The sequence below is a fragment of the Girardinichthys multiradiatus genome, chromosome X, assembly GCF_021462225.1.
Source record: "Girardinichthys multiradiatus isolate DD_20200921_A chromosome X, DD_fGirMul_XY1, whole genome shotgun sequence".
NCBI lineage: Eukaryota > Metazoa > Chordata > Actinopteri > Cyprinodontiformes > Goodeidae > Girardinichthys > Girardinichthys multiradiatus.
The window spans coordinates 26,171,743-26,197,972 of record NC_061817.1 but is presented as its reverse complement, the minus strand read 5'-3'; the positions used below and the strand labels follow the sequence as shown (position 1 = coordinate 26,197,972).

At 40.4% G+C, this 26,230-nt stretch overlaps 2 protein-coding genes across 7 annotated transcripts in view; one reads left to right on the top strand and one right to left on the bottom strand.

Moving 5' to 3' along the window:
• The first annotated feature begins 8,283 nt into the window (after positions 1 to 8,283).
• Positions 8,284 to 10,839, top strand: LOC124862907 (transmembrane emp24 domain-containing protein 1-like). The gene is made up of 4 exons (XM_047357108.1): positions 8,284 to 8,639; positions 9,656 to 9,753; positions 10,026 to 10,212; positions 10,306 to 10,839. Exons 1-4 carry the CDS (start codon positions 8,427 to 8,429, stop codon positions 10,522 to 10,524), a joined length of 717 nt encoding a protein of 238 aa, XP_047213064.1. The 5' UTR covers positions 8,284 to 8,426; the 3' UTR covers positions 10,525 to 10,839.
• Positions 10,840 to 14,073: 3,234 nt separating this feature from the next.
• The window catches only part of LOC124862879 (dynamin-2), a 33,291-nt gene continuing 21,134 nt past the window's right edge, over positions 14,074 to 26,230 (bottom strand). For 3 of the 6 annotated variants that reach the window (XM_047357067.1, XM_047357066.1, XM_047357070.1), the window contains 8 exons: positions 25,957 to 25,968; positions 22,829 to 22,939; positions 20,502 to 20,611; positions 20,289 to 20,400; positions 19,916 to 20,080; positions 19,471 to 19,694; positions 19,102 to 19,353; positions 16,633 to 18,812 (listed from right to left, as the gene is read on the bottom strand). In XM_047357067.1, coding sequence (XP_047213023.1) covers positions 18,740 to 18,812; positions 19,102 to 19,353; positions 19,471 to 19,694; positions 19,916 to 20,080; positions 20,289 to 20,400; positions 20,502 to 20,611; positions 22,829 to 22,939; positions 25,957 to 25,968 — 1,059 coding nt within the window. In that variant the 3' untranslated portion in view covers positions 16,633 to 18,739. Of the gene's footprint in view, positions 14,753 to 16,632; positions 18,813 to 19,101; positions 19,354 to 19,470; positions 19,695 to 19,915; positions 20,081 to 20,288; positions 20,401 to 20,501; positions 20,612 to 22,828; positions 22,940 to 25,956; positions 25,969 to 26,230 lie in introns of those variants that run through there. The other 3 variants (XM_047357068.1, XM_047357072.1, XM_047357069.1) reach the window with 2 other exon arrangements.

The window sequence follows — 26,230 nt, the reverse complement described above, 5'->3', positions numbered from 1 at the left end:
TTCTCGTTGTGCAGCGTTTTCTGCCACACTTTTTCCTTCCCACAGACTTCCCACTGAGGTGCCTTGATACAGCACTATGGGAACAGCCTATTCGTTCAGAAATTTCTTTCTGTGTCTTACCCTCTTGCTTGAGGGTGTCAATAGTGGCCTTCTGGACAGCAGTCAGGTCGGCAGTCTTACCCATGATTGAGGTTTTGAGTGATGAACCAGGCTGGGAGTCTTAAAGGCCTCAGGAATCTTTTGCAGGTGTTTAGAGTTAACTCGTTGATTCAGATGATTAGGTTCATTGCTCGTTTAGAGACCCTTTTAATGATATGCTAATTTTGTGAGATAGGAATTTTGGGTTTTCATGAGCTGTTTGCCAAAATCATCCGTATTAAGACAATAAAAGACCTGAAATATTTCAGTTAGTGTGCAATGAATCTAAAATATATGAATGTTAAATTTTCATCATGACATTATGGAAAATAATGAACTTTATCACAATATGCTAATATTTTGAGAAGGACTTGTAGAACCAGAAGGGTCTACGGCTGAGGTAAAAGATAAAACATTTGAGGTGTAACAGGAAAGCTGTGGGTCAAAGAACGGTGGGATGTCTGTTTGGCTGTGAGCAGGAGAGGAGGATGCTGAGCTTGTTTCTATACTGAACCTATTGGAGATTAGCTGTAGTTTTAATTTAAAATAATTATTTTGTTTCACTTTTAATGTGAATGTTTTGTTTAGCAATGTGAATCTGTGTTATTCAGTGCTTGCATTTTATGTAAGATATGGTTGAATAGGCATATAATAGTCATCATTAAACTGATTTTAACATGTCATACCTGGAAATCTCAGGAACTTTGGGGGGTTTCATGCTCCTTTCTAGAAAATATCTCAGTTTCCTGTTAAAGAATAGGTCAGATTCTGGGGCATTGTGTGGTGGGCACCCCATATACAGAGGCAATAGTCCTTGGATCAGCTGTTTTGGATTCGATTCCCAGCCTTAAGACATTTCGCTGCATGTCTTCCCCCCTTCTCTCTATGCCCATTTCCTGTCTAGTAACGGTCAATAAAGGTCGCTAGTGCCAAATAAAGATCAATAAAAAATTAAGGTCAGATTCTATCTCTTAAAGCTTAACATGAGACTAATGCCAACATTTCCTCTGCTCCAACTGGTTTTTAGCTCCCTGGTACCAAGATCCAGAAGTGTGATAGACTGTTGTAAGCACCAACTTCATTGACATGTCAAACTAAAACTTCACCCTCTAACCAACCAAGGAGCATTGGAGAAAAGTTTGGAATGATCCACTAGACTCTTCTGCTTATAGAGATTTTGTTTGTCAACATTATAAATCAGTTGTTATGCAAGTGCTAAAAAGTATTTTGTCACTTTCTCTTCCACTATGAGACTATGAGACAAGTCACCCTTGTGACTAGTCCCACTCACACCTGCCGCAGTGTGACCTAATTGACCGACACCTGTCTGAAACCAGTTCTGAGAGAAACAGCACTGAATATCTGTGACACGACCCCCAAGCCAGATTAAAAAAATCTGTGTGCAGAAGTTCCTGTTCACCTAAGAGACAGAGATGGAGAGGGCAAATGGACTGGTTACCTGCTGGAGAGCCTTACATGCAGGATCTGAGATTTAAGTCAGACATGAGATGCGATTCAGTCTTCCTAGTTTTTAAGATTAGGGTAAGGGGTTGATTCAAGTCTTCCAAAAACTCGGAAGACTAAACTGACCCCCTAATATCCTAATCTTACTCCTTTCTGTTAAAGCTAAATTAAAATCTAAATAAATAAAATAAGAATTATCTTTTAAGGTTTTTGAAAGTGTAATACACACTGAATAATCAGAGGAGCTTAGTCAGTTAAATAATAGGATCACTGAATATTATTATTTATTATTTGAGACATTGGCCCTTTATTTTATGTTAGATTAAGGTTATTGCTCTTTGTTAGTCTTATGTTTGTCAGCTTGGATCTTTACTTTTATTTAAAATCAGTAGATACTTGGAAATAACAGTTGGTAAAACAATACAAACAAATCAACTTTTTTTCCTCTCTGAAAACAAAAAATAATGCATTCAACTGCACTCAACTAACATCACAAGACTCCACTGCAGAAGAAAAAACATGTTGAAGATTGTTAAATTTATTTTGTTTTACCTGCTGTATATTGGGCTGATATAAATAACACATTTAAACAGTAATTAAAGAATTAGCTCAAGTGGATTTTCATAACCCTTTAAGCAGACATTAATAATGATTTACAATAAATGATTACAATGAGATATATACAGAAATCTCTTTGCTGCTTCATTTAAGTTCATTTTAATTCAATTCAATTCAGTTTATTTATATAGCGCCAATTCACAACACATGTTGTCTCAAGGCACTTCACAAAAGTCAGGTACATACATTCCAATTAATCCTAATCATTGAACAGTGCAGTCAGATTCAGTTATTTATTCAAATTGGATAAAAAGTTTTCTATCTAAGGAAACCCAGCAGATTGCATCAAGTCAGAGATTTGTAGCAGTCACTGCTCCTGGATGAGCATGTAGAGACAATGGACAGTTACTGGCATTGACTTTGCAGCAATCCCTCATACTGAGCATGCATGTAGCGACAGGAAAAACTCCCTTTTAACAGGAAGAAACCTCCAGCCGAACCAGGCTCAGTGTGAGCGGCCATCTGCCACGACCGACTGGGGGTTTGAGAGAACAGAGCAGAGACACAAAAGGAAAACAGAAGCATTGATCCAGTAGTACTTTCTATGGGAAGGAAAAGTAAATGTTAGTGGATGTAGCTCCTTTACAGGTCTTTCTCAAAATATTAGCATATTGTGATAAAGTTCATTATTTTCCATAATGTAATGATGAAAATTTAACATTCATATATTTTAGATTCATTGCACACTAACTGAAATATTTCAGGTCTTTTATTGTCTTAATACGGATGATTGTGGCATACAGCTCATGAAAACCCAAAATTCCTATCTCACAAATTAGCATATTTCATCCGACCAATAAAAGAAAAGTGTTTTTAATACAAAAAACGTCAACCTTCAAATAATCATGTACAGTTATGCACTCAATACTTGGTCGGGAATCCTTTGGCAGAAATGATTGCTTCTATGCGGCGTGGCATGGAGGCAATCAGCCTGTGGCACTGCTGAGGTCTTATGGAGGCCCAGGATGCTTCGATAGCGGCCTTTAGGTCATGCAGAGTGTTGGGTCTTGAGTCTCTCAACGTTCTCTTCACAATATCCCACAGATTCTCTCTGGGGTTCAGGTCAGGAGAGTTGGCAGGCCAATTGAGCACAGTGATACCATGGTCAGTAAACCATTTACCAGTGGTTTTGGCACTGTGAGCAGGTGCCAGGTCGTGCTGAAAAAGGAAATCTTCATCTCCATAAAGCTTTTTCAGCAGATGGAAGCATGAAATGCTCCAAAATCTCCTGATAGCTAGCTGCATTGACCCTGCCCTTGATAAAACACAGTGGACCAACACCAGTAGCTGACACGGCACCCCAGACCATCACTGACTGTGGGTACTTGACACTGGACTTCTGGCATTTTGGCATTTCCTTCTCCCCAGTCTTCCTCCAGACTCTGGCACCTTGATTTCCGAATGACATGCAGAATTTGCTTTCATCCGAAAAAAGTACTTTGGACCACTTAGCTACAGTCCAGCGCTGCTTCTCTGTAGCCCAGGTCAGGCGCTTCTGCCGCTGTTTCTGGTTCAAAAGTGGCTTGACCTGGGGAATGCGGCATCTGTAGCCCATTCCTGCATGGTGGCTCTGAATGTTTCTACTCCAGACTCAGTCCACTGCTTCCGCAGGTCCCCCAAGGTCTGGAATTGGTCCTTCTCCACAATCTTCCTCAGGGTCCGGTCACCTCTTCTCGTTGTGCAACGTTTTCTGCCACACTTTTTCCTTCCCACAGACTTCCCACTGAGGTGCCTTGATACAGCACTCTGGGAACAGCATATTTGTTCAGAAATTTCTTTCTGTGTCTTACCCTCTTGCTTGAGGGTGTCAATAGTGGCCTTCTGGACAGCAGTCAGGTCGGCAGTCTTACCCATGATTGGGATTTTGAGTGATGAACCAGGCTGGGAGTTTTAAAAGCCTCAGGAATCTTTTGCAGGTGTTTAGAGTTAACTCGTTGATTCAGATGATTAGGTTCATAGCTCGTTTAGAGACCCTTTTAATGATATGCTAATTTTGTGAGATAGGAATTTTGGGTTTTCATGAGCTGTATGCCAAATCATCCGTATTAAGACAATAAAAGACCTGAAATATTTCAGTTAGTGTGCAATTAATCTAAAATATATGAATGTTAAATTTTCATCATTACATTATGGAAAATAATTAACTTTATCACAATATGCTAATATTTTGAGAAGGACCTGTAGTTGTTTCACCTAGAAAGAAAGAACAGATAAACTTTGAGCCAGTTTTCAAGGATAGAGTTTGAAAGAGAGCACATATAATTAGTTACAGTAAAAGCTCAGTCAATCGCCATGTCTAGGAGAGAGAAAGGGTTAAACACTGGAAGACAGGGCCATGTGGGTCATCGGTAGAGGGTGAGCATTAAGTTGTTAACAGCAGAAGCTTGGACGATGCCCCGCTCCAGAAAGGTGTCACAGGTAGACACAGAGTCAGGCCAGGTGTAGCTTCTAGGAAGAGAAAAGAGAGAGAGAACAAGTTAAAAGCAGAATTGGAGAGTAGTGTGAGAATGTAGCAAAGAGGGTGAAAGTGGTCATTATGTCCTCCAGCAGCCTAAGCCTATAGCAACATAACGTCTCAAGGCACCCCCACAAAGGGTCCAGAACGGCGCGGGGCCGCCGGGGAGGCCAGACCAAACCACCGAGTGCCAGAGCCCAGCCACCCCAGAACGGGCCACGTGTAGAGGCTCTAAGTAAAATAATAAACTGATAAAGTTTGTCCATCTAGAGAATCTTGAAAAACATTTCAGTGTGGATTGATCCTCTAGTGGTCAAAGCTGCCGTTTCAGAGGGGCTGTTGAAAGCAAAAGACACTTGAGAGGCAGCGAGGTGCAGTAAGGTTGCAAAATGGGTGGGCTAATTTCTGGTTGGTCCAATTTTAGATGCCTCACTAGTAGTCAAAAAAAGACAGTAACACAAATATTGAAATGTATCACCACAGCACCTGTGAAGGCTCACAAAGATCAACTGTCACTGCTCGTCAAAATGAAAGTATTGATAGGTGCTTTCTTAGTATGGATTGTAAAGACTGAAGGTAGAAGACCATATAAGTGAGGGGCAGATCAATGTGCATTTTAACCTTGTTTCACACCCTCCCACTTTACTGTGAGAGCACTGTTGAAACATTTTTATTCACACTTCCTCTCTTCTGTACTGTCTATTTGGGGCATAACCAATCAAAACCACGTGCTTTTCTGTATATACTGAAAATTATTTGATTTTAATTAAAACTAAACTTAGAAATAAATCAGAATCAGAGTCAGCTTTATTGCCAAGTTCGTACATACAAACAAGGAATTTGACTCCGGTACACATTGCTCTTTGGTTTTGTTTTTGTATTACAGAATATACATATTTACAATGTACAATATACACATATATAATAAAATGGTGCATTTGCAACATCTGTATGCTGTTGTTTTGTACTCTATTAAATGTTCAACAGAGAAACAGCCTGGGGGAAGAAACTGTCTCTGTGGCGGCTGGTTTTAGTGAACAGTGCTCTGTAGCGGCGGCCTGAAGGTAAAACTCTAAATAGTTTATGTGCAGGGTGTGTGGTCTACTTAAAAAATAACACAGAAAACCTCCCTTCTCCAGTATCATTTTCAAGGAAATGATCCTGTTGATGAATCTCAATGTACAGGGTAAGCATCTAGAGCCCACTGGTTATTGTTATACTAGAAACCACAAGGATTGGGATACGTCTCTCTGTCAGACTGACTATAACCATTGGAAAAGAGAAGTGGTCATACAGGTAGCAGAAATGGAGGGTGTGTTTGCACCTCAACCATAACTGAGCTTGGTATCTTACTATAATTGAGACTGATTGGTGTACATTAATAAAGTTTTACTTTTCCTAATTTTGCTATACAGTTTATATGTTATTATTTTTTGTTCTTATATTTGTCTTTTATATTTTCCTAATTTTTAAGTATTGTTTCCTGATCAGCTGAAGTTGTATTTGAAAATGAATATGCTGTGTGGTATTATGAGTTGTTCATGTGTGTTTTGGTAATCTCATCAGTGAAGAAATCAGTAATGCACAACCAGAAAATATGCTTTTATGGGATTTTTGTTTTAAAATTAAAAATTGTTCTTTGGTGAAGGGTTTGGTGAATAAAACTGAATAAACAAAACCTTTTATTTAGCTTGATTTCTCTTTCTATATTTAATATAGTGAAAAACATAAAATCACTTCACATCACAAAACGTGACAATTTTCTCATTTTCTGACATCGTCATCTCAAATTACACTTACACCTTATGATGTCACAGCTCCATAAAAGGTAGGGGTATTTTCAAAATAATTGAAAAACAGCTGAAACTAGATATGTATAAACATTGTATAAAAAGCATGTAATGTTTAGTTCTTTTCTCATTGTCTGACAATGAAAAAGGCCAAACTTACTTTTCCCCTTTTAGATCAGGTGGGCTTCCTGTTTGCTAAAAGCAAGAATAATGAGCGACAATTTTCGTTACTTTTTTTCAAATTAAGACGTTTATATGAATTAGGAATACTAAACCTTTGGACAGTTTTGGAAGGACCAAATGATAATGTCAGGGCTTTGCAACTGGTCACTACCTTGTGTAACTTTATGGACAAAGACAGACAAATCTGCTGAGATATCAAGAGTCCTGTGCCAACAGGAGCTGAAAGGTCGCCCATATAGGACGTCATTACTCCAAAAGCAACATAAAAAGACAGATTACAGTTTCCAAATATACTCAGTGACAATGGCTTTATGTTTTGATGGCATGTTATGTGGTTTGATTAAACTAAAATTTAAGTATTTGACCTAAACCTGACTATTTAGCAAACATAACTAACGTAACAGAAGACAGGTCATATAGTTTAATACTACTGAAATATACGTAACTTCTCAAATTAAAGAAAGCTAGATAAAATTCTTTCTCATCATTCTGGTTTTTAGCACAAATAAATTATTTTGATAATCCAGATTTAAGGTCACACTGGTTTTTTTATCCAGTGTATGTAAATATCTGGTTTTAGTTTCACTTATCTTTGTCCAAATTAATCAAATTTTTGGACATAAACATTTTTTATATGTTCTTGTTCATCTATATGTGTTTTGTAATGAAAAAAACGATTGGGCCCGAATATTTGAGATGCACAGAACAAACAGCGTCTCCTAGGGTCAAAGTGTATGATAGCTGTAATATGGGTTAGTTTTGGGAAATGACAAATACAGGTCACTTCACTGTCACTTCTCCTTTGTTGTTGCATTATTATTATTATTGTTATTATTATTATTATTCATTAAAATCAAACCAAATCTAATTTTATACACACACACTTATGCATCCATATGCCCTGCCATTAAACGTTGCCAGGGACACATATTTAGGTCAAACGTTAGGAGAGTTACAGTATTTTAAATTGATGGATATTTTGGGGGGGGGGGGATCATGTTCTACCAGCAAATTTGTTTGGTAGGTACTTGAAACTCGAATTTACAAATTGTTAGATTGTTTTAAAAATACTTTTTAAAGTTTTTTTTTGTTTTTTTTACAGGATCTAAATTTCAAGTTTAGCCAAAGCAATGTAACTGAATAGAACTGATAAAATTCTGTTGTGATTTTTTACTTTACCTGTGCTAGCCCTTACAATGCTTTTCTGAAGAGGCCTCTATTTACTAAAAAGTGAAAGTCAACTCCAAAAAAGAATCATTTGTTTTTCTGGTATTTCTTCATAAACACCATTCAGACAGGGATCAGTGTTTGATGACTCTATGAATGTGTCATCACAGCTCAAAATAAAAACTGAGTTTAATCTTTTCAACTCACAGTGACCTCTTTGCATCCTAACCCTCTGAACTCATTTAGCCAGTTCATGGTATATTGAACCTCTCCTGCAACTTGTGGTTCATTGCACCCATCCCCACTGTTTTTCAGCTGTGCTGCAAAAGGAAACACTAACATATACAATGACCAATAGAGGAAAAACTAAAACATGCTCTTTTCATGGCTTTTATTGCACTGCAGTTGCTCACGTTGTGTGAGTGTGAAGTCCACACCGCAGAGCACTTCTGATCCACAGATAGTGACTCCACTGACTCAGCTTTGACTTAGGAGGCGAGCTCTGACAGGACTATTGTTGAACCACCGGACTATGACAGGAAGCAGATACACACGTTCAGAGAGTTTGGCTTATTGTGCATGAATTACACAGGAGAAACTACCCAGGATTTATGAAAGAGGAACCACTTTGTTTACTGGACCAATTAATGATGACTGCATCTGCACAGCTCCTTCTGATGGGATGTCTCACTCTGACTGTGGGGCTTGCATTAGATTTGGGGGCAAACCAGATCATGGAGTTTACATTTATGTTACCTGCAGGTGGCACAGAGTGTTTTTACCAAACAACCTGGACAAGTGACACAATGGAAATAGAATACCAGGTAAAAAGAATATGAAGAAGAACTTTGGTGTGTCTTTGCTGGCATTTTCCTGTTTTGTTTGGGGCAGCTTTGTGTTGGCTGTTTCAAAGGTTTGCAAGAGATCGACAGGACAGTTTGGACTTTGGACTTGTTATCAGGTAGATAAGAAAGCCACTGAAACTGTTAAAGACAAATGCATGATAATGAGGCAGGACAAAAAACACATTTCCTATTGTTAAGGTACATTGCCTGCTATTATACATGGTTTACCAAAACATTGTGACCTCTGGCAACCCTTTCTGCAGGTCAGTAGCAGGCCAGGCAAATCCTGCATTGACAACGAGGCTAATTAATTGATCTAGAAAGGAGGTATTCCTCACATCCTAAAATCAGGACAACCTATATTATCTTTAGCCTTTCAAATAATGCTCTGACATTTGTACAGTTAAAGGGTAATATTTTAAATGTTTGTGCATCATCATTTAAAGCAATTTAAGACACAAACGTTAAACCCTAAATAGTTTTTATTTGTTGGTCTTAAACACTGGATGATTAATGCCTTAAATGACAAGACACATCAGTCCTAATTGTTGTGCTTGAAAAGTGTGCAGTGACTTTATGATCATGACATTTGCATTACTTCCCCTATTACCATCACACCAACGTCAGCACACGGATGTTTCACCCTCTGGTGCGTCTGTGGTTTCTGTTCATATACTCAGCAGAAGGATTAGTTGGCCATTCTCATTGTCCTTCAAAGTGCTGCTTCATCATGAGAAACTGTTCAATCTCGTGAAACTGAAATGTGACAGTTTTTGTCAGACAGAAGCCTGGTGTGTTTAACATTTAAACTGAAAAGCCTCTGCTGCTTGTTTTTTTTTTTTTTTTTTTGGTTTGTTATCTGGTCTTTCATTTGAATTTCAGATAGCAGTTCCCAGGGTAGCATGATACAAGCTTAAGCAGTTGTTTGGGTTAAAATGTGAGCATCACACTGGATATGTAAGAAGTTTCTTTTTAATTTGTAACTTTTTTTTAAGGTGATTGCAGGATCCGGTCTGGATGTTGGGTTTGCCTTAATCTCACCCACCGGGTACCGGGTGGTCTCTGAGTTCAGGACATCTGACGGCATCCACATGTGGGTGTTCTAAATGTTTTCCTGTTGATCTGAAGCTAAAACCTTGCAACAGTTTTTACATTTTAAGGATTTTTACCAGGTTACTACCACATAGTTATGAACATGCTTCTATCTATAGACAAGTAGACCTGAGTGCATGGGAGGTGATACTGTGTGCACATCAGCTTGATATAAAGACATATCAGTAGAGCTACTAAACTTTGATGTTACCAATAACAGCTTTGTCATCCGTATAATTGTTGCTACATAATGTAGTGTGTCTTTTCTTTCAGGGTGGATCCCACAGACTTTGGAGATTACAGGCTATGCTTTGACAACAGTTTCAGTAAACTGTCAGAGAAGACAGTGTTTTTCAAAGTCATAATTAACAGCCCGAGAAACACAGCTGGAGGCCAAGAAGAGTTGGCAGACATCATCGTGTCTGAGAGCGGGGTGGACTACAGACTTGAAGAAATCAGAGTGAGAATAAGAAACTCCTTATATTGTCTTTCACATTGGTGTCTCCCTGGTGCCAACTAATGCCACCGATGTCTTTTCATCTTTCTGTTCCAGGGGAGAATGGACACTGTGTACCGGCACCTGGAGAAGAGCCGTCAGGTCCAGACTATGCTGCGGGCCTTTGAGGCCAGGGACCGTTACCTGCTAGAGGATAACCTGTGGCGAGTGTCCTTCTGGTCCTGCTTAAACCTGATTGTGGTGATCAGTGTAGCCATCACTCAGATTTACACCCTGAGGCGTCTCTTTGATGATACCAAGCGGGTCTGCACATGATGACAGAACCACTTCATTGCTTTTATCCCTCACAGGATAACATGACAAGTTGACAAGAACTTTTACCTTCCTCTTTTGTAAAGTTTGTTTTGATATTTTATTGCAACATGATAATCTAAAGATGCATAATTTACAGATGATGCTAATTTAGGAAATTAAATTCCTAAAGAAAACTCAAATGTTAGGTACGTTGATTACACACAGCGATATATTTCAAGCACGTGTTTCCGTTATTTTCAATGATATGGTTTACAGGTAATGAATTGTGTTACATAAGACGAATAAAAATGCATTTTTAAAATGCAGAGATCGCAAGCCGACTCAAAAGTATGTCAATGTACTTAGTTTCTGCACTCAGCGCTTAGTTTAGGCTCCTGTCCCATGAATTACTGCAGTATGGCATGGAGGTCATCAGTCTGTAACTCTACTGAGATATTAAATAAGTTCAGGTTGTTTTATTAGTGGCCATCAGGTCGTCTTGTTAGCTCCTGTGTCCCATCTTCCTCTTGACAATACTCTCTGCATTCTCTGTGGGGTTTCAGATCAGGGCAGTGACACAATCATTATGAAAACAGGTAAGATACTTTCGGTAGTGTGCAGGGTAGGCAGGTGCCGAGTCCTGCTGAAAAATAAAATCAGTATCTTCATGAAGTTTGAAGTTGAGGAAAGAATGAAGTGCTCTAATATTTACTGAATGCTGTGCTGGTTTTAGACTTGAGAAAATTTAGTGGACCAACACCAGCAGATGACATGACTTCCTAAATCAATGACTGTGGAAACATCAAACTGGACCTCAGGGAGCTTGGATTATGTGCCTCTCCACTCTTCTGCCAGACTCTGGGACCTTATTGCAAAGTGAAATGAGAAAATTTCTTGCAGCTGAAAAGATTTTGAATCACCAAGCAACAGTCCAGTTGTTTTTCTCCTTAGGTAGACGCCTCTGACATAATCTCTGGTTCAGGCGTGGCTTAACACCAAATACGGAGAAAGTTGTAGCCCATGTCCTGAATACCGTGTGAATACTGTGTGGTGATACTTGAAGCTCAGACCACGGTCAAGTGCCTGGTGACTCTCCAACAGATTCTTGATTTTCTTTAACCACCCTTACAATCGATGCTGCTGCCCATAGCTGCGGCCATAAGGTCTGCGGTGCCTGTCGCGGCGGCAATCCCCGAACCTGGTCCGGTGGTGGACACCGGCAGTAAGGGATGCTGTCAAGCTGAAGAAGGAGTCCTATAGGCTGTGGTTGGCTTGTGGGACTCCTGAGGCGGCTGATGGGTACCGTGGGGCCAAGCGTGCCGCGGCCCGGGCAGTGGCAAAAACTCGGGCCTGGGAGGAGTTCGGTGAGGCCATGGAGAAGGACTACCGGTTGGCCCCGAAGCGATTCTGGCAAACCGTCCGGCGCCTCAGGAGGGGGAAGCAGTGCTTCGCCAACACTGTTTACAGTGGGGGTGGGAGGCTGCTGACCTCGACTGAGGACATTATCAGGCGGCGGAAGGAGTACTTCAAGGATCTCCTCAATCCTGCCATCACGCATTCCCTGGTGGAAACAGAGGCTGGGGACTCGGGGTTGGACTCTTTCATCACCCGGGCTGAAGTCACCGAGGTGGTTAAAAAGCTCCGCGGTGGCAAGGCTTCGGGGTTGGATGAGATCCGCCCTGAGTACCTCAAATCTCTGGATGTTGTTGGGCTGTCATGGTTGACATGACTCTTCAACGTTGCGTGGCGGACGGGGACAGTGCCTTTGGATTGGCAGACTGGGGTGGTGGTCCACCTACATAAGAAGGGTGACCAGAGGGTGTGTTCCAACTACAGGGGGATCAACTCCTCAGCCTCCATGATAAGGCCTACGCCAGAGTATTGGAGAGGAGAGTCCGGCCGATAGTCGAACCTCGGCTTCAGGAGGAGCAGTGTGGTTTTTGTCCCGGCCGTGGGACACTGGACCAGCTCTATACCCTCTACAGGGTACTCGAGGGTTCATGGAAGTTTGCCCAACCGGTCCACATGTGTTTTGTGGACCTGGAGAAGGCATTTGACTGTGTCCCTCGTGATGCCCTGTGGGGGGTGCTCCAGGAGTATGGAATCGGTGGCTCTTTACTAGGGGCCATCCGGTCTCTGTACAAGCGGAGCAGGAGTTTGGTTCGCATTGCCGGCACTAAGTCGGACCTGTTCCTGGTGCATGTTGGACTCCGGCAGGGCTGTCGTTTGTCACCGGTCCTGTTCATAACTTTTATGGACAGGATTTCTAGGCGCAGCCAAGGGCCGGAGGGGGTCTGGTTTGGGGACCAGTGGATTTAGTCTCTTCTATTTGCAGATGACATGGTCCTGCTGGCCCCCTCTAGCCAAGACCTACAGCATGCACTGGGGCGGTTCGGAGCCGAGTGTGAAGCGGCTAGGATGAATATCAGCTCCTCCAAGTCCGAGGCCATGGTTCTTGACCGAAAGGTGGCTTGTCCTCTTCAGGTTGGAGGGGAGTTCCTGCCTCAAGTGGAGGAGTATAAGTATCTCGGGGTCTTGTTCACGAGTGAGGGAAGAATGGAGCGGGAGATCGACAGACGGATCGGTGCGGCTGCCGCAGTAACGGGGGCGCTGTGCCGGTCCGTTGTGGTGAAGAGAGAGCTGAGCCGAAAAGCGAAGCTCTCAATTTACCAGTCGGTCTACGTTCCTACCCTCACCTATGGCCATGAACTTTGGGTCATGACCGAAAGAACGAGATCCCGGATACAAGCGGCTGAAATGAGCTTCCTCCGTAGGGTGGCCGGGCACTCCCTTAGAGATAGGGTGAGGAGCTCGGCCATCCGGGAGGGGCTCGGAGTAGAGCCGCTGCTCCTCCACATCGAGAGGAGCCAGTTGAGGTGGCTCGGGCATCTATACCGGATGCCTCCTGGACGCCTTCCTCGGGAGGTGTTTCAGGCATGTCCCACCGGGAGGAGGCCCAGGACACGCTGGAGGGACTATGTCTCTCGGCTGGCCTGGGAACGCCTTGGGCTCCCCCCGGAGGAGCTGGAAGAGATGTCTGGGGAGAGGGACGTCTTGGCGTCTGCTGAATCTTCTGCCCCCGCGACCCGGTCCCGGATAAAGCGGAAGACGACAAGACGAGACCCTTACAACCACACTTCTTCCTTCCACTCAACTTTAATAGGCTTGGAGACAGCAGTCTGTGGACAGCAAGCAGCAACTTCTTCTGGTCGTTGTCTTACCTGTAGCAGGGGTCAGTGACTGTCTGACAGACATCTCACAAATCATCGGTCTCCCTCATGATTGTGTAGGCCATAAAATATACTCATATTTTTATATACATAAAAAATACACACATATATTTATAATTACATTTTTATATGTATATTCTATGTATTAATGAGAAACTGAATTTTGGGTTTCTATTAACTTTAGGCCATAATAATCATACTTGAGTACTTTAAGTAGTAAAATTGAATGATGATAGATGCTTGTAGATGATCAACTATACAATACAAAAAATGCAAATGTAAAACACTTTACAAACTAATATTTGTGAATATTGTCATTAGGGAATCTAGAAAGCCACAATTATCACTCAAATATTTTATTAAATACAATTAACAGTCTTACTGATGTAATTTCAAATCTTCAAGCAATAAATCCAAATTTTACCCTCACTTAATAGTTTGACATAAAAAAAAAAAAAACAAATCAACCAATTTAATAAACATCTAAATAAAACACGAGGTTAAATGGTCACAAAGATGATTGTTGCCTTATGTAAATACATCATCTCATTTCACGTCTCTGGATTTAATAAAAAGTTTTGTAATTGTCTGTAATAGTCTTGTCTCCTGGATAAGACTTTATTGGACATTAATGCCTTTAGAAAAACATAAAAAAAAAGTAGCCTCGTTTCCCTCCTTATTTTATCAGTGCCTGATAATGTTTAATAATCATCTCTTCCTGCAGATTTCCATCTTTCAGTTTAAGTTACGTCACATATTCAATTTTCATTTAGTATCCAGGGCTACACCAAACATAAACTACATAAAAAAATTACTTTCCTTAAAGTTTATGGCTTACAAAGTTGCAGTAGCAGCTCAAAATCAAAACAAGACTTCTTGTGATGCAGCCTCATGTTTTGGACATATAGGAATTAAACCGTGCAGCTCTTCTGTCTCTCTTTGCCAAAATGTCGGTTCAAGGTCACCGCCTGCTGGTTTGGGGTCACCAGTGTTTTCCTCGGGGAGCCGGCGGGGGGCGCCTGTTCAGGAACAATCAGCCACTGTTAGTGTGTTGACCTTGCGAGATGCAGTAAAGAACGGCTTTAGCAGGTCATATGTGCAGAAGGGTGGACGACATTGTATTTAAATGTAGCGCTTCAGTCTTTTAAGACTTATGACTGTTGGAAAAGGTTAAACATGAACATTTGGAAAATTCATTGAAGAGTTTGAAACGTACATAAAATACCGACAATTGCTGTGAAAATGGTCAGACCAATTAGCAATAATAAACAAAAAGTTCTTCTACTCTCACATTCTGACGAGTTCTCAAATCAAATATGCTTCAGCTTTGTGCTGTGAAACAGAAACTAGACAAATCATTTTTAGAAATATTTTTTCAACGCAACCATACTCACTAGGTGTAGGAAAGAAATAGTAACCCGACAGAACATGCATGCTGCATTCTGTGTAACTGAATCAGTAAAGAGGTGCGCTCAAAATAACAGCGGTGTGGAGTTTAAACACTGAAGTCTTTCCTTCTGCAAAAAAAAAAAAAAACCTCTAAAAGGTGGCTCTTATTTATGGACACATCAAGAAACGCACATGCTGTTTATAAAGCATTCCTCCGTGAAGTGCAGAAAATGACAGGCTGCTCAGTGAAAATGACCTCAAATGTTTAAAATGGACACAAGAAACTAAACAAGAAAGACATGGAAGAAAAAATGCTGTTTGAATGAGCCAACATACACCCAAAAGGGCCAAGGCTCAGCTAATGATCTGCCCCAGGGTGATTAAAGGTCTACAGTTCACTATGAGCACTATGACAATTAGAAGATACCTAGATGAAGCCAGGATATTGGCAAGACGACCCTGCAAAGTCTCATCGTTGGTAAAAAAAAAAAACAAGTATGTCGGAAGAGGTTACAAATTTCAAAAAGCACATTGGCTGGCATAAATTTAAATGGGATTAAACATTTTGTGGAATGATAAAAGCAAGATGGTTCTTCATGCATCTAAACAGTTTGTCAGAGAACCCAGAAATAATAAATTCAAGCCACAGTACACAGTGAAGCACGGTGGCTCAGGCATCATGGTATGGGTACGTTACTCGTACTGTGTCAGGCCTACTTTCTTCATCCCAGAGCGATCATGGATCAGTCTGAATACATCTAATTAGTTGAACAGTTCTGTATGGTTGTTTCATAAAGACAATGACCCCAAACACAATAATTAGTGAGCAGCATCTTGGTCCCAGACCATCAAGAATAACAATATGGAATGGCCAGTCCCATCCAAGGACCATAAACCAATGAACAAAAACTTGCAGTGACATCAAACAGGCTATTTCTGAGGCAAATCCAAGAAATTCCGAGGAACTGTGGAAAACTGACTCATCCTCCTGGGCTGTACCGCCTTCACCTGCCTGCAAAAAGTTGGTCGACTCCATGCAGCACCAATGTCAAGCACTACAGTGATCAAAACTAAACATTGGTCCAATGAATAATTGTTTAGTTTCTAGAATAAATGTTTAAGTTTGTAAAACGAAATGCAGACAAGGTTAGGTGCCTTATATTCTTCTATCACTTCTGCAGAGTAATACATTTTATCTAATTTTCATTTGGAATAGACTGACAAATTGATTATGGGATACATATTTGTAAGCTTTGCTATTATTTTGAGCACACCTTGAAATAACAGAACTAATATGATTTATGTTGTTGCAAACATTAGGTGACACCACAAGTATGGAGTTAAAAATCACTAACCTACTCATAGAAACAAAAGCAGACCTTCTGAAAATGGAAACCAAAGTATATCTGTTAGTTTATGAAGCTAGGAAGAAAACTAATAAAGGTTCTCTAAACTATCAGTGACAGAAACAGGAGACAGACGATCACACAGGACACAAGAAGACACCAACCACCAAAACTGGTCCCTTTATTGTACACACCTCTTTATTTACTTTTCTTCCTAAATCAGGTCATGATGATTATTAAAAATCCATTAATTGCTACAGAGGCACTTCATAAAGGTTTGCAAAACAAAAAGAAAAGATGTTTGAGGACCGGTTTCCGACCCCTTCCTGCAGATTCAGAGGGGAGGGAAAGAGGAAGGAGGGATGATACATACACACAGTATTCCCACATCTTCATGTAGATTTTAGTCTTCTCATGGACAAGCTGGAGTGACAGTCATATGGGAACTTAAACAACTTAAAAAAAATCTATCATGGAAATTATTCTGAAGATTTTACACTGATTTTCTTTTAGGTTTTCAAGCTCTGTCACTGAAAGCAAGGCCAGGAGAAAAAAACCCACAGACAACAAAAACCTCATTCTGAAAGAAATTTGAGATATCTTTAAATCTTTCTTTTAATGTTTGTGTAATTATGTGTGATTATTCTCCATGTTCTAGGCTGCTTCTCTAGATAGGACCTGCACTTGTACACCAAAACTCCAACCACCAACTCACCACAACAACTGATCAAAAAGGAAAGAAAATCTAAGTGGACCATTATCTCTCCCCCCCCCCCAACACCTTGAGATCATGAAAAAAAAATATTTAAATTATAATATATGTAAAAAAAAAAAGAAACCCTTAAAAAAACAAATCAGGCAACATTCAGCGGATAAACCAATGAAACCAATCCCTGCAGCTGAATTCACATAAATCTGGATGAAAAGCGAAGGAACTGGGTAAGAAGGAAGCTGGATCAAGCCATTAGAAGTGCGACCAAAAAAAACCAGGTTATAAATAATATACGAGCTGAAAAATATGCCCCCCCCCCCCCAAACACAGGTTAAAAATCTATGAAATGACAGAGTTAGTCCTTTCTATAATGTGAAGTCCCATGTTTCTTTTTTACATTTCCTGGTATGATTATGCCTAATAGCATGTATTTATTGTATGAACCCTGTGAGAACATTTAAAGGCCAGCTATTTACAATATATCTGATTCATGGAAGCAGAACTGATAACTGTCATAATAATAGATGTTCTTAAGGATAAACAGCACATTTTCCTACTCTGTAACCCAGATCCCACCTTGACACCCTGGAGCACCAAGTTTAATCCTCTTTAAGAGAAATGTGCTCTTTTTAAACCAGCTCATCTTGGAATTAGATTCGACTCCGAGGCAGCAAACCTCACAGGGATCGAGCTGAGACTAAAAGGATTATTCAAACTTCAACGTCTGAAAGCGCAGACAGACTTCAGTCTGGCTTTCTCTCTCTCTACTGGGGGTGTGTGCATAGTGTTCTGGTAATCAACTACAGCGTCCCTGTTGTGAGTGGCTTCTTGTAAGGCTCAGTGGCTAGAAGTGCTTGGATTAGAACAGTCAATCTTGTTGACATCTTTTCAGTATAGAATAATAATAAAAAAATGGAGGGAGACAGACTATGAATCTCTTTCAACTCGTCCTTGTGTGGTTTATGAGTCGACTCTGTTGCAATCAGAACCTAATTTAAAGCTACATTTATAACGCTCATCAACAAGGACAGCCACTCAAATAAAACAGAGCAAGAACAAATGAGATATAATCGACACCACCAGAAATATTATATTAAGCTATTGTTTTCAGTCTGAAATGAGCTGAGATGTTGAAAACCAGTGAAACATTAACAGCCGGTTATGAATGTATTCTATATACAGAGTATCTGGGCCTGGAAATCGAGTGAGGGGAGGAGGGGAGACACCCTGTACCGGTTATGTGTGTAACATGGCTGAGAACCAGTGCAAAGAAAAAAAAAGAATTGAATTTAAAACATCACTGCTAACGATGGAATTTAGTTTATAATACATGGCAGATAAATGTAATATTAAAGTAATAAAGGGCTTGTTAGCTTCCTGTGCATGTATATAGACAGTATTAACAGCTTATTCACATTGCTTGAATAAACCTCTCAATGCCTGGCAATGAAATCTACACATCGCTCCAAGTCAACACCTCCCCTCAAACCCCTCATCCCAGGCCCACAGACACACATCCAGGAACAAAAAAGCATTCTAGGGTGGGCTTGGCCACAGGTTTAGTCTAGCAGGGAAGGCTCTGCAGGACGAATAATGGTGGGCCGGTGAGACGGTGCACCAGGGGGTCTTCGGCTGTAACAAGGAGAGAAGATGCAGACAAGGCGTGAGACATGCTCACAAAGAGACAGCGATTACACCAAACCACCCAAAGACAGAAGAGACAAGAGGCAGAGAAGAAAAAGGAAACCAACAATAAAAAGAAAAGAATACATTCAAAATAGTATAAGGTCAGCAGAAATGGGTGTAATTAAATGGTTCTGAAGGTCTCCAACTTTTGAATGGAGGGATGATCAGATGTTGGCGATAAAATGTTGAAGTGCAACAAAATTACTGACTACTGCACCATTAAACAAAGTCGTACCTGGGTACACCGGGTGGGATACGGGCTGGCCGGGAGGGGATCTGTGGTGGTGCGCTGAAGGGATCCTGAGCGCTGTTGAAGGCATTGGCAAGTGGACCTGGGCGGGAGGGGATAGGGGGTGCACCAAACGCCGGAGAGGTATTAAAGGCCGGGGAAGGGTTCATAGGTGGTCCTGGTGTTGGGCCCCGAACAGCAGGTGGACGGCTGGGGGGCTGGGAAGACGCAGGAGCTGGTCTTCGCTGAGGGGTGGGGCTACAACAGATAGATTTAAAAAAAAAAAAGCTGACTCTAAAGTGAATTTTTCACATTTATTGTAAACGTTTGAAGGAGTGGGGGAAATTGTATGGTACAATAATATACGTCCGTCACCTGGAATCCTGGAGCCAGGTATCATTTACAGGTGGTGGAACTGGCGTGGAGATCGTGATGGTGGTGATGTCGCCAATGATGTGTAGTGCCTCCTTGAGCGCGTGATACATGCGCAACATTTCGTCCCTACGCTGGGCCTGGTCAGCAGACTCCTCCATGAGGCTGTTCTGGTCCCCGGATGAGTAAAGATAAGCCAGCAGCTCCGAGTGGATGAAATCCTTCGCCTGGAAGGGATCAGATTTAAGTCACAATAGCAAAAACTATTTTCAGAGAAGCAACAGAGCTGCAGTAGGTAATATTGCTTTTCCCCAGCTATTTCAATTTGTAATTTTTATTGTTTCAATTAAAAAATGGAAACGACGAGAGGTCTATCTTTTGTTAACTGGCGAACTACATAAGAGAAATCCCAACCCAAGTTTAATGCCCTTCGTCTTGACTGACTTACGTTGTTGATCATGAGGTGCATGATGGTTTTGGGCACAAGGTCTCTGATGGATTTGTTGGTGATTCCAATGTACGAGTCCACCAGGTTACGGATAGTTTCCACCTGCCGCTCCAACTGGGGATCCATGGAGAAGGTGTCTGTAGGTGCAGCCTCTTCATTCTCCACCTTAGCCAAACAAAAACATTACATCATAACTGGAACAAACGGACTAATCAAAGCTTTATTTGAACCTAAATTAAGTCAAGCAGCCTTGAAACTGGATTTTTCTATGGGTTGCCAAGTTATTTTTCATATTTAAAGCAAAAAGAAAAAAATTCATCTCATTACCAACTCAGAAGACATGGGCTGCAAGTTGGTAATTTATTTTTCAAACCTGGTCTTTTTCAGGATAAACCCCCGCCCTGAGGAAGGATGCCTTCCAGCTGTCTACATCTTCTTGAGAATCACAGGCCAGCTCTATTTGTCGATTATCCTTGTAGACGTTTCTGTTCAGATAAACAAAAAAACAAGTTTAAAAAATCAAGATAATATTCATGTGCATTCACTGGGGTAAAGAAATGTGCCTTTTTTGCAACAAAACACTGACCTCTGTTCAGTGTTGAAGATTGCAAAGATATGCTTTGTGGACATAAAGCCTTTCTCCACATCTCTGAGCTTCAGGTTGTCCAGAGGCAACATGTACTTCTTTTCTTTTTCCTTAAAGAAAACACACCAAACAAAGAGAATTCAACAGGATGCAAATTATAAAAACTAAAAAAACAATTTAAAAAAAAACTCATCCATGTCTTTATGGACCTATGATAATAATGGGGTCTTCACATAATTCCCCTGATATGCCTTTATTTTTGCATTAAATTAGACCACTTTGCCAAAATAATGGTCAGTTGAATTTATGCATCAAATAAGGTTTGTATGATGAATGGAAAATGCCCTGATAAATATACCGATGTTGTGACGGTGCTTTTTGAACAAAGTGTGTACCGTTGCAAACCAAGAGTGCAACAGCTTCGAGCAGAGTTTCAACAGAAACCTATCAGATGAATCTGATCTCTAAAAACATCTTTAATTCAAACCATGACATTTGAATTGTGTCTTATAATGACAGCAATAAGGAAAATAAAGACATTGTTGTTAAAGGTGTTTTATGCACCTCCTATAGACTTTAATATCCATGTAATTACAAACACGTGGAAGCATCATTTGTTCATCATGTGTCTCTGATGTATACCGCCTAGATTCCCCAGCGGTTCCAGAAACGTGTGTTATGGAGCTGCTGACCAGAGTCAGTCCATTATTTATAATACATCTAAACTCCATACGTTATGTGTTTGTACTTATATAATCTTTATACATGAGCCACTGGAGTAGTTTTTTATTTTAATTTTATTGTGTCCTAATACACAAAACCTTTGAATTTAAACAGAGAACTAGCACCGAACATTTTTATTTATAAAGACTTTAACTATAAAAAACTGTAATATCAAATCCTGAGAAAGATTATTCCTTTTTTGTTTATATTACTAACTCTGTCAGGCAGCTTATGAAGCCTTTATTTACAATATAAACATCTAAATAATCTGCCTACAAAGCATTTAAACTTCCTCATTGTGGATCACCCCCAGGGCTCATGAGATGGAGAAATGCATGATGAAGACAGAGAGGAGGAGGAAGAAAAGGAGGAGTTTCTAGGGGGACGGGGTGGAGTGAATGCTTTCACCGCTGAGCAGAGACATCTGGAAGCATTTACATCTGCACTAAGACAGGATGGTGGAGGCCCAAAACTTACATCACTCAAAGATCTGCACAATCCCCTCCTCTGACCACACATCCACACACATAATGCAGTAAATCCTCAGTTTCATGAGCAGACGGAACCAAACGCACATGTGGCCAAAAGACCCGAGCAACGACATTAAATGAACACAGAGTATGATCATGGAGACACAGATTTTAGTCCAACTTCCCAAACACCTAGCAGGAGTGGTGTGGACAGGCACCTGCACACTTGTACACACAATCACCCCCTCCCCTCCGGCCCCTGTAACCCAGAACGATTTCCTGCAAATTCCAAAGTCAGATCCAGGCTGGAACATTTCGGCTTTGCTGCCACGTCAGTTTGCCTAGACCATCCTACCCCTCTTACCTTTTATCGCAAAAGGCAGCGAAACTAAAAGAAAACTCAAGACAGCGAGAAAGTGGTTTTTCTTTTTAATTCGCATCTGTGTTTTTTTCAGATTTCTGTTTTGATGGAAGAAGATAAATGGACGCCTGAGAGAGAGCGAGTGGTGAGTAAGCAGTTAAAGTGGGAACTTGGCAAATTTGTTCATAAAACGATTGAAGGCAAAAGTATTTTAAAAACTGTTTTTCTAATATTTCTTTCTGCATCTTTACATATAAATGCTCTAACTTGCTAGTTGTTAAAGCAGATTTCACTGATGCAGACTGAAGCAATATTTAAGAAAATGAACTGTATTCCATGTTTCTATTCAGTACAATAAGCAGTTGTCAAGTATGTGATTTTTGTTATATGTACAACTAGTAGGTAATATTTAAACTATGTGTCCTCTGTCCCACAGTCCTAGGGTAGCGACCTACAGACGCAATGACCTCTGGGTCCTTCCACCCAGTCCCCCCCCCCACCCTCCACCCCACTCCCCAACCCAGCCTGCCCAGTGTTCAGACTACCTGTTCCTGGGGCTACAGCTGAACAGTAGTCTGCACATTGGTTAGGCTAGGCTGGGATGCACACAGCTCCTCCCCTCTGATGGCAACAGCACCAAATCTCCATTAGGATATATTACACAAACTGTGTCAAAAATGTTCTGTAATATCTTCACTACTTGCTTTTATTTAACTGAGCCACACTCATTTATGTCACATTAAATAAGTCATTGAAACAACAGTTTCTCTCACCTCCTCATCCTTGTACCAGGATAAAGACTCAGCTGTCAGCACAAACCAGAATTCCTTGGAGCCTCCCTTCATGATGCTGATGTTGAGGGTTAGCCAACCTTTCCTGATTACCTACAGATTAGGAGAAACGTGTGGAGGAGACCAGGATCACAGGGAGATGAGGTTGGAGGAAAACGTTAGAAACAGTTAAGCTTTTTCCACAGTGGAAATTAAGACTTAAAATTTATGAATTATTGATTCCAGGATTTTACAAGGACCGAAAAAAATGTACTCACTTACCTGTGTGGTTAAACACTAGTTTTTCTTACTATTAAGTCTAAATGTTAAATATTTTTAAAGTGTAATTTACTGATATTTAAGACCTTGACATGAGAGAAGCACAAAAAGGAAAGCGTAATCAGACGATAGTAATAGTTGCAAGAATGCCATGGAAAGCGTCTCGCTTTCCATGCTTGCCCCAATTTAGGGGCAAAAACAAAAAGGTCGATGACGGCGTTGGAGGTTAATTGGAAAAGATTCTTTAAAGAAAGAGCTAAACATGTTCCTACAAAAGCATTCGGAATGAAGGAGTTAGTTGAGCCGACATGTTAGTCGAGTTTGCCAAGGAGCACAAATCTAAACAGTAAAGTTACGTTTTGAGCGGAGGAAGAGACTGAGAGAGAAGAAAAAGCTAACTGTAGCAGGTTAGTTTAGAGACTAGCTTTTTAGTTTTAGAAGCTCTTGTAACAATTACATCATAGTTTTCCTACATTGACTCCCATGAACTTCAAATACAATGTCAAGTAAGTGTTGGGGAAAAAAAGGGGGTACATTTTAAACTCTTCCTCAGACTTTTCTTGTACAATTCCTCTCCATGCAGAGGAGAACTTGAGTGGGAGAAGGTAGGAAAAGAAAAACTTTATTTAGCTTAAAAGTGCCAATATTAATATGGGAGAGCAGGCAAGACAGTTCTTGTTAGTTTGCCTCAACAAGGATATGACTTAAGCTTTTCAGAAATTAGAAAACTTTCAAATCCAGTCAGTTGGAAATATTGTTTGCTGTCTTTTTTTTAAGTCAGCTTGTTTATGACACGTAAGGTAGTCATGGATGCTTTTAGTATTCATACTGAATGTTCTGCATAAATGTTGGTGATTTATTGGTTAGTTAAAGCAGAGTGATGACATCGGAGATCAACAACAAAAATAATTAATAAGACATGTAGAGTGGGTATAAAATGTCCAAAATAAGATCACAAGAAATGTTTGATTCTTTTTCCACTTTGTCCAAACAAATGAAAGAAAAATACATCTTTTGTAAAGGACTGAAACATGTGGTTGCATAAGTATGTACAACCTCACAGCTGGATATGTGGCTCGGGCCAAATCAACCACCACATTCAAACTCATGTTGAGCAGGGGCTTGTACACACCTGCCATTATTTCAACATCCTCTGCTCAACCTCAAATAAAAGTTGAGCTGTACTCATGGGCTTTTCCTGAAATTTCCTTAGTCACATCCAACAGCAAAATCCAGGCTCTGCAGAGAGCTTCCAAAGGATAATATAAATCCAATTGTTATAAGTTGGGAGAAGAAGTTTGGAGTTTTCAACATATTAGATATAACTTGGAACGGTAAAGACGGTCATCAGGTGGCAAGAGGGAAGTCTTTTCTTATTGCAAGAACACGTTTGAAGTTTCCCAAAAGCAGGTGGGAAGAGGTTAGTGGTTGGATGAAATCTGTGTTGAGCTGCACATCATCAAAAGAACACCATACCCACATTGGTGCATGGTGGTGGCAGCATCATGCTCTGAGTCAGCTTTAGCAGAAATTGTGGTCTTAATTAAGGCTGAGGTAATTATGAACACTTCCAAATATCTGAAGGTTGGCACAAAACCTTCAGGTTTCTGCCAAAAAGAAGTTCAAGATGAAAAGTAAGTTCATCGTATAGTTTCACAATGAATCAAAATATACATCCACAAAAAAATGACTTCACCAGAAAATTGTTAACGTTTCAGAACGACCTACAGCTGAATCGGAGGAAAAATCTGTGGGGTAGATGGGAAGAGGTCATGAACAGTAGATGGCCTCACAGTGAGCCAATATAACAGCATCAAGATCTGCCATGCAACAGATTTAGTGCCGTTTTAAAATCCAAAAGTGATCCAAAAAGTATTGGTTTGAGGGTTTGCCCACTTATGACACCACAGTATTATTATTATTATTCCTTAAAGATTTTCATTTGTTTTTTATTGAGCTTTAAAAGATATAGGTTACATTAAAAAGTGGAAAAAGTTCTGAAATCAAGAATAGGAAATGTTGACTATGATTTTTTTGTTGTTTTAGTCATTAGCACATACCCCAAAGCAATAATCAGATTGAATAAAAAAAAAAAAAAAATTGGATGAGATGTGAAATTACAATCAGACATTTGATTTTGTTAGTGGGTTATAACCTTTTATCTAAAAGAGAATTAATAATAAGATTTTCTTTCAAATAAAAAATACACTTTTGGGTATGCTGCCGATTAGATTCCTCTCGTTATTCCCCTGTGACCTTCAGGACGATTCCCACAAGGCAAACATTTGGATCCCCGTGCATGAGGCAGCAGCAGAGGTAAAAGCCAGGTGACAGAGGAACTGACACCGTCACAATTACAGGTGGTGGGCTTCTTCATCCTATCTCTTGTCCTTAGAAAAGAGAATGCAGGATTCTAGGGTACTACTTTATTCTCGTGACAAAATAAATTAGCTCCTTTTCCAACAACGTTAGTAGAATTACTGGCAATTACTGCCTTCTCCACAAAAAGAGATACGTTTAAATAGGTCAAGTGTTAGTGACAGTCCAAATTACTGGTAAAACTGCACCAAGTTTGGAAAAAACAACTGATGCCACTTTTGTCAGTCTGGAGACTCTACCTTTTCTTCCTGGGCCTCGCCTAGCCCGACAAGCTGCAGAAGGGCAAAACATTTTATTACAGTGAAGGTATCACCTTTTATTTACACAGGAGCCAACATTCGCCCAAGTATCTCTAAAGAGTTTATGTTCAACACTAACTGAACCGGCTGACCTTTACTGGCACGGCCTCAGTTTTTCTGCATGGCCTACCCCTGCTGCCCCTGGCAGGGTGTGGTTTAATGTGGGGTACTTACCAAAATTTCACCCTGCAGTAATAGGAAGGGAAGTGGGGTTAAAGCAGAGGGGGCAGTATAAAAATGAAAGTATAAAAATCAAAAAAGCGAAGATGTAGGACAGTGTACGTTGGGGTAGAAGAAATGAGGAATAGAGAAGTGGAAGTGAATGAAATATTAAGAATAATAAATAGGTGGAAAAAAGGTGTTTGAGGTAGTAACAAGGGAAAAAAGATGAAATCGAAGAGGCAGCCAGAATGAAAGATGAAAACAGGACAGGAAGAGAAAGAGAGAG

Excerpts from the sequence above, each read along its gene's own strand:
- LOC124862907 (XM_047357108.1), top strand. The coding sequence starts at position 8,427 with ATGAAAGAGGAACCACTTTGTTTACTGGACCAATTAATGATGACTGCA. Across the intron at positions 9,754-10,025 it reads ACATCTGACGGCATCCACAT|GGTGGATCCCACAGACTTTG; the intron begins GTGGGTGTTCTA and ends CTTTTCTTTCAG. Across the intron at positions 10,213-10,305 it reads ACAGACTTGAAGAAATCAGA|GGGAGAATGGACACTGTGTA; the intron begins GTGAGAATAAGA and ends TTTCTGTTCCAG.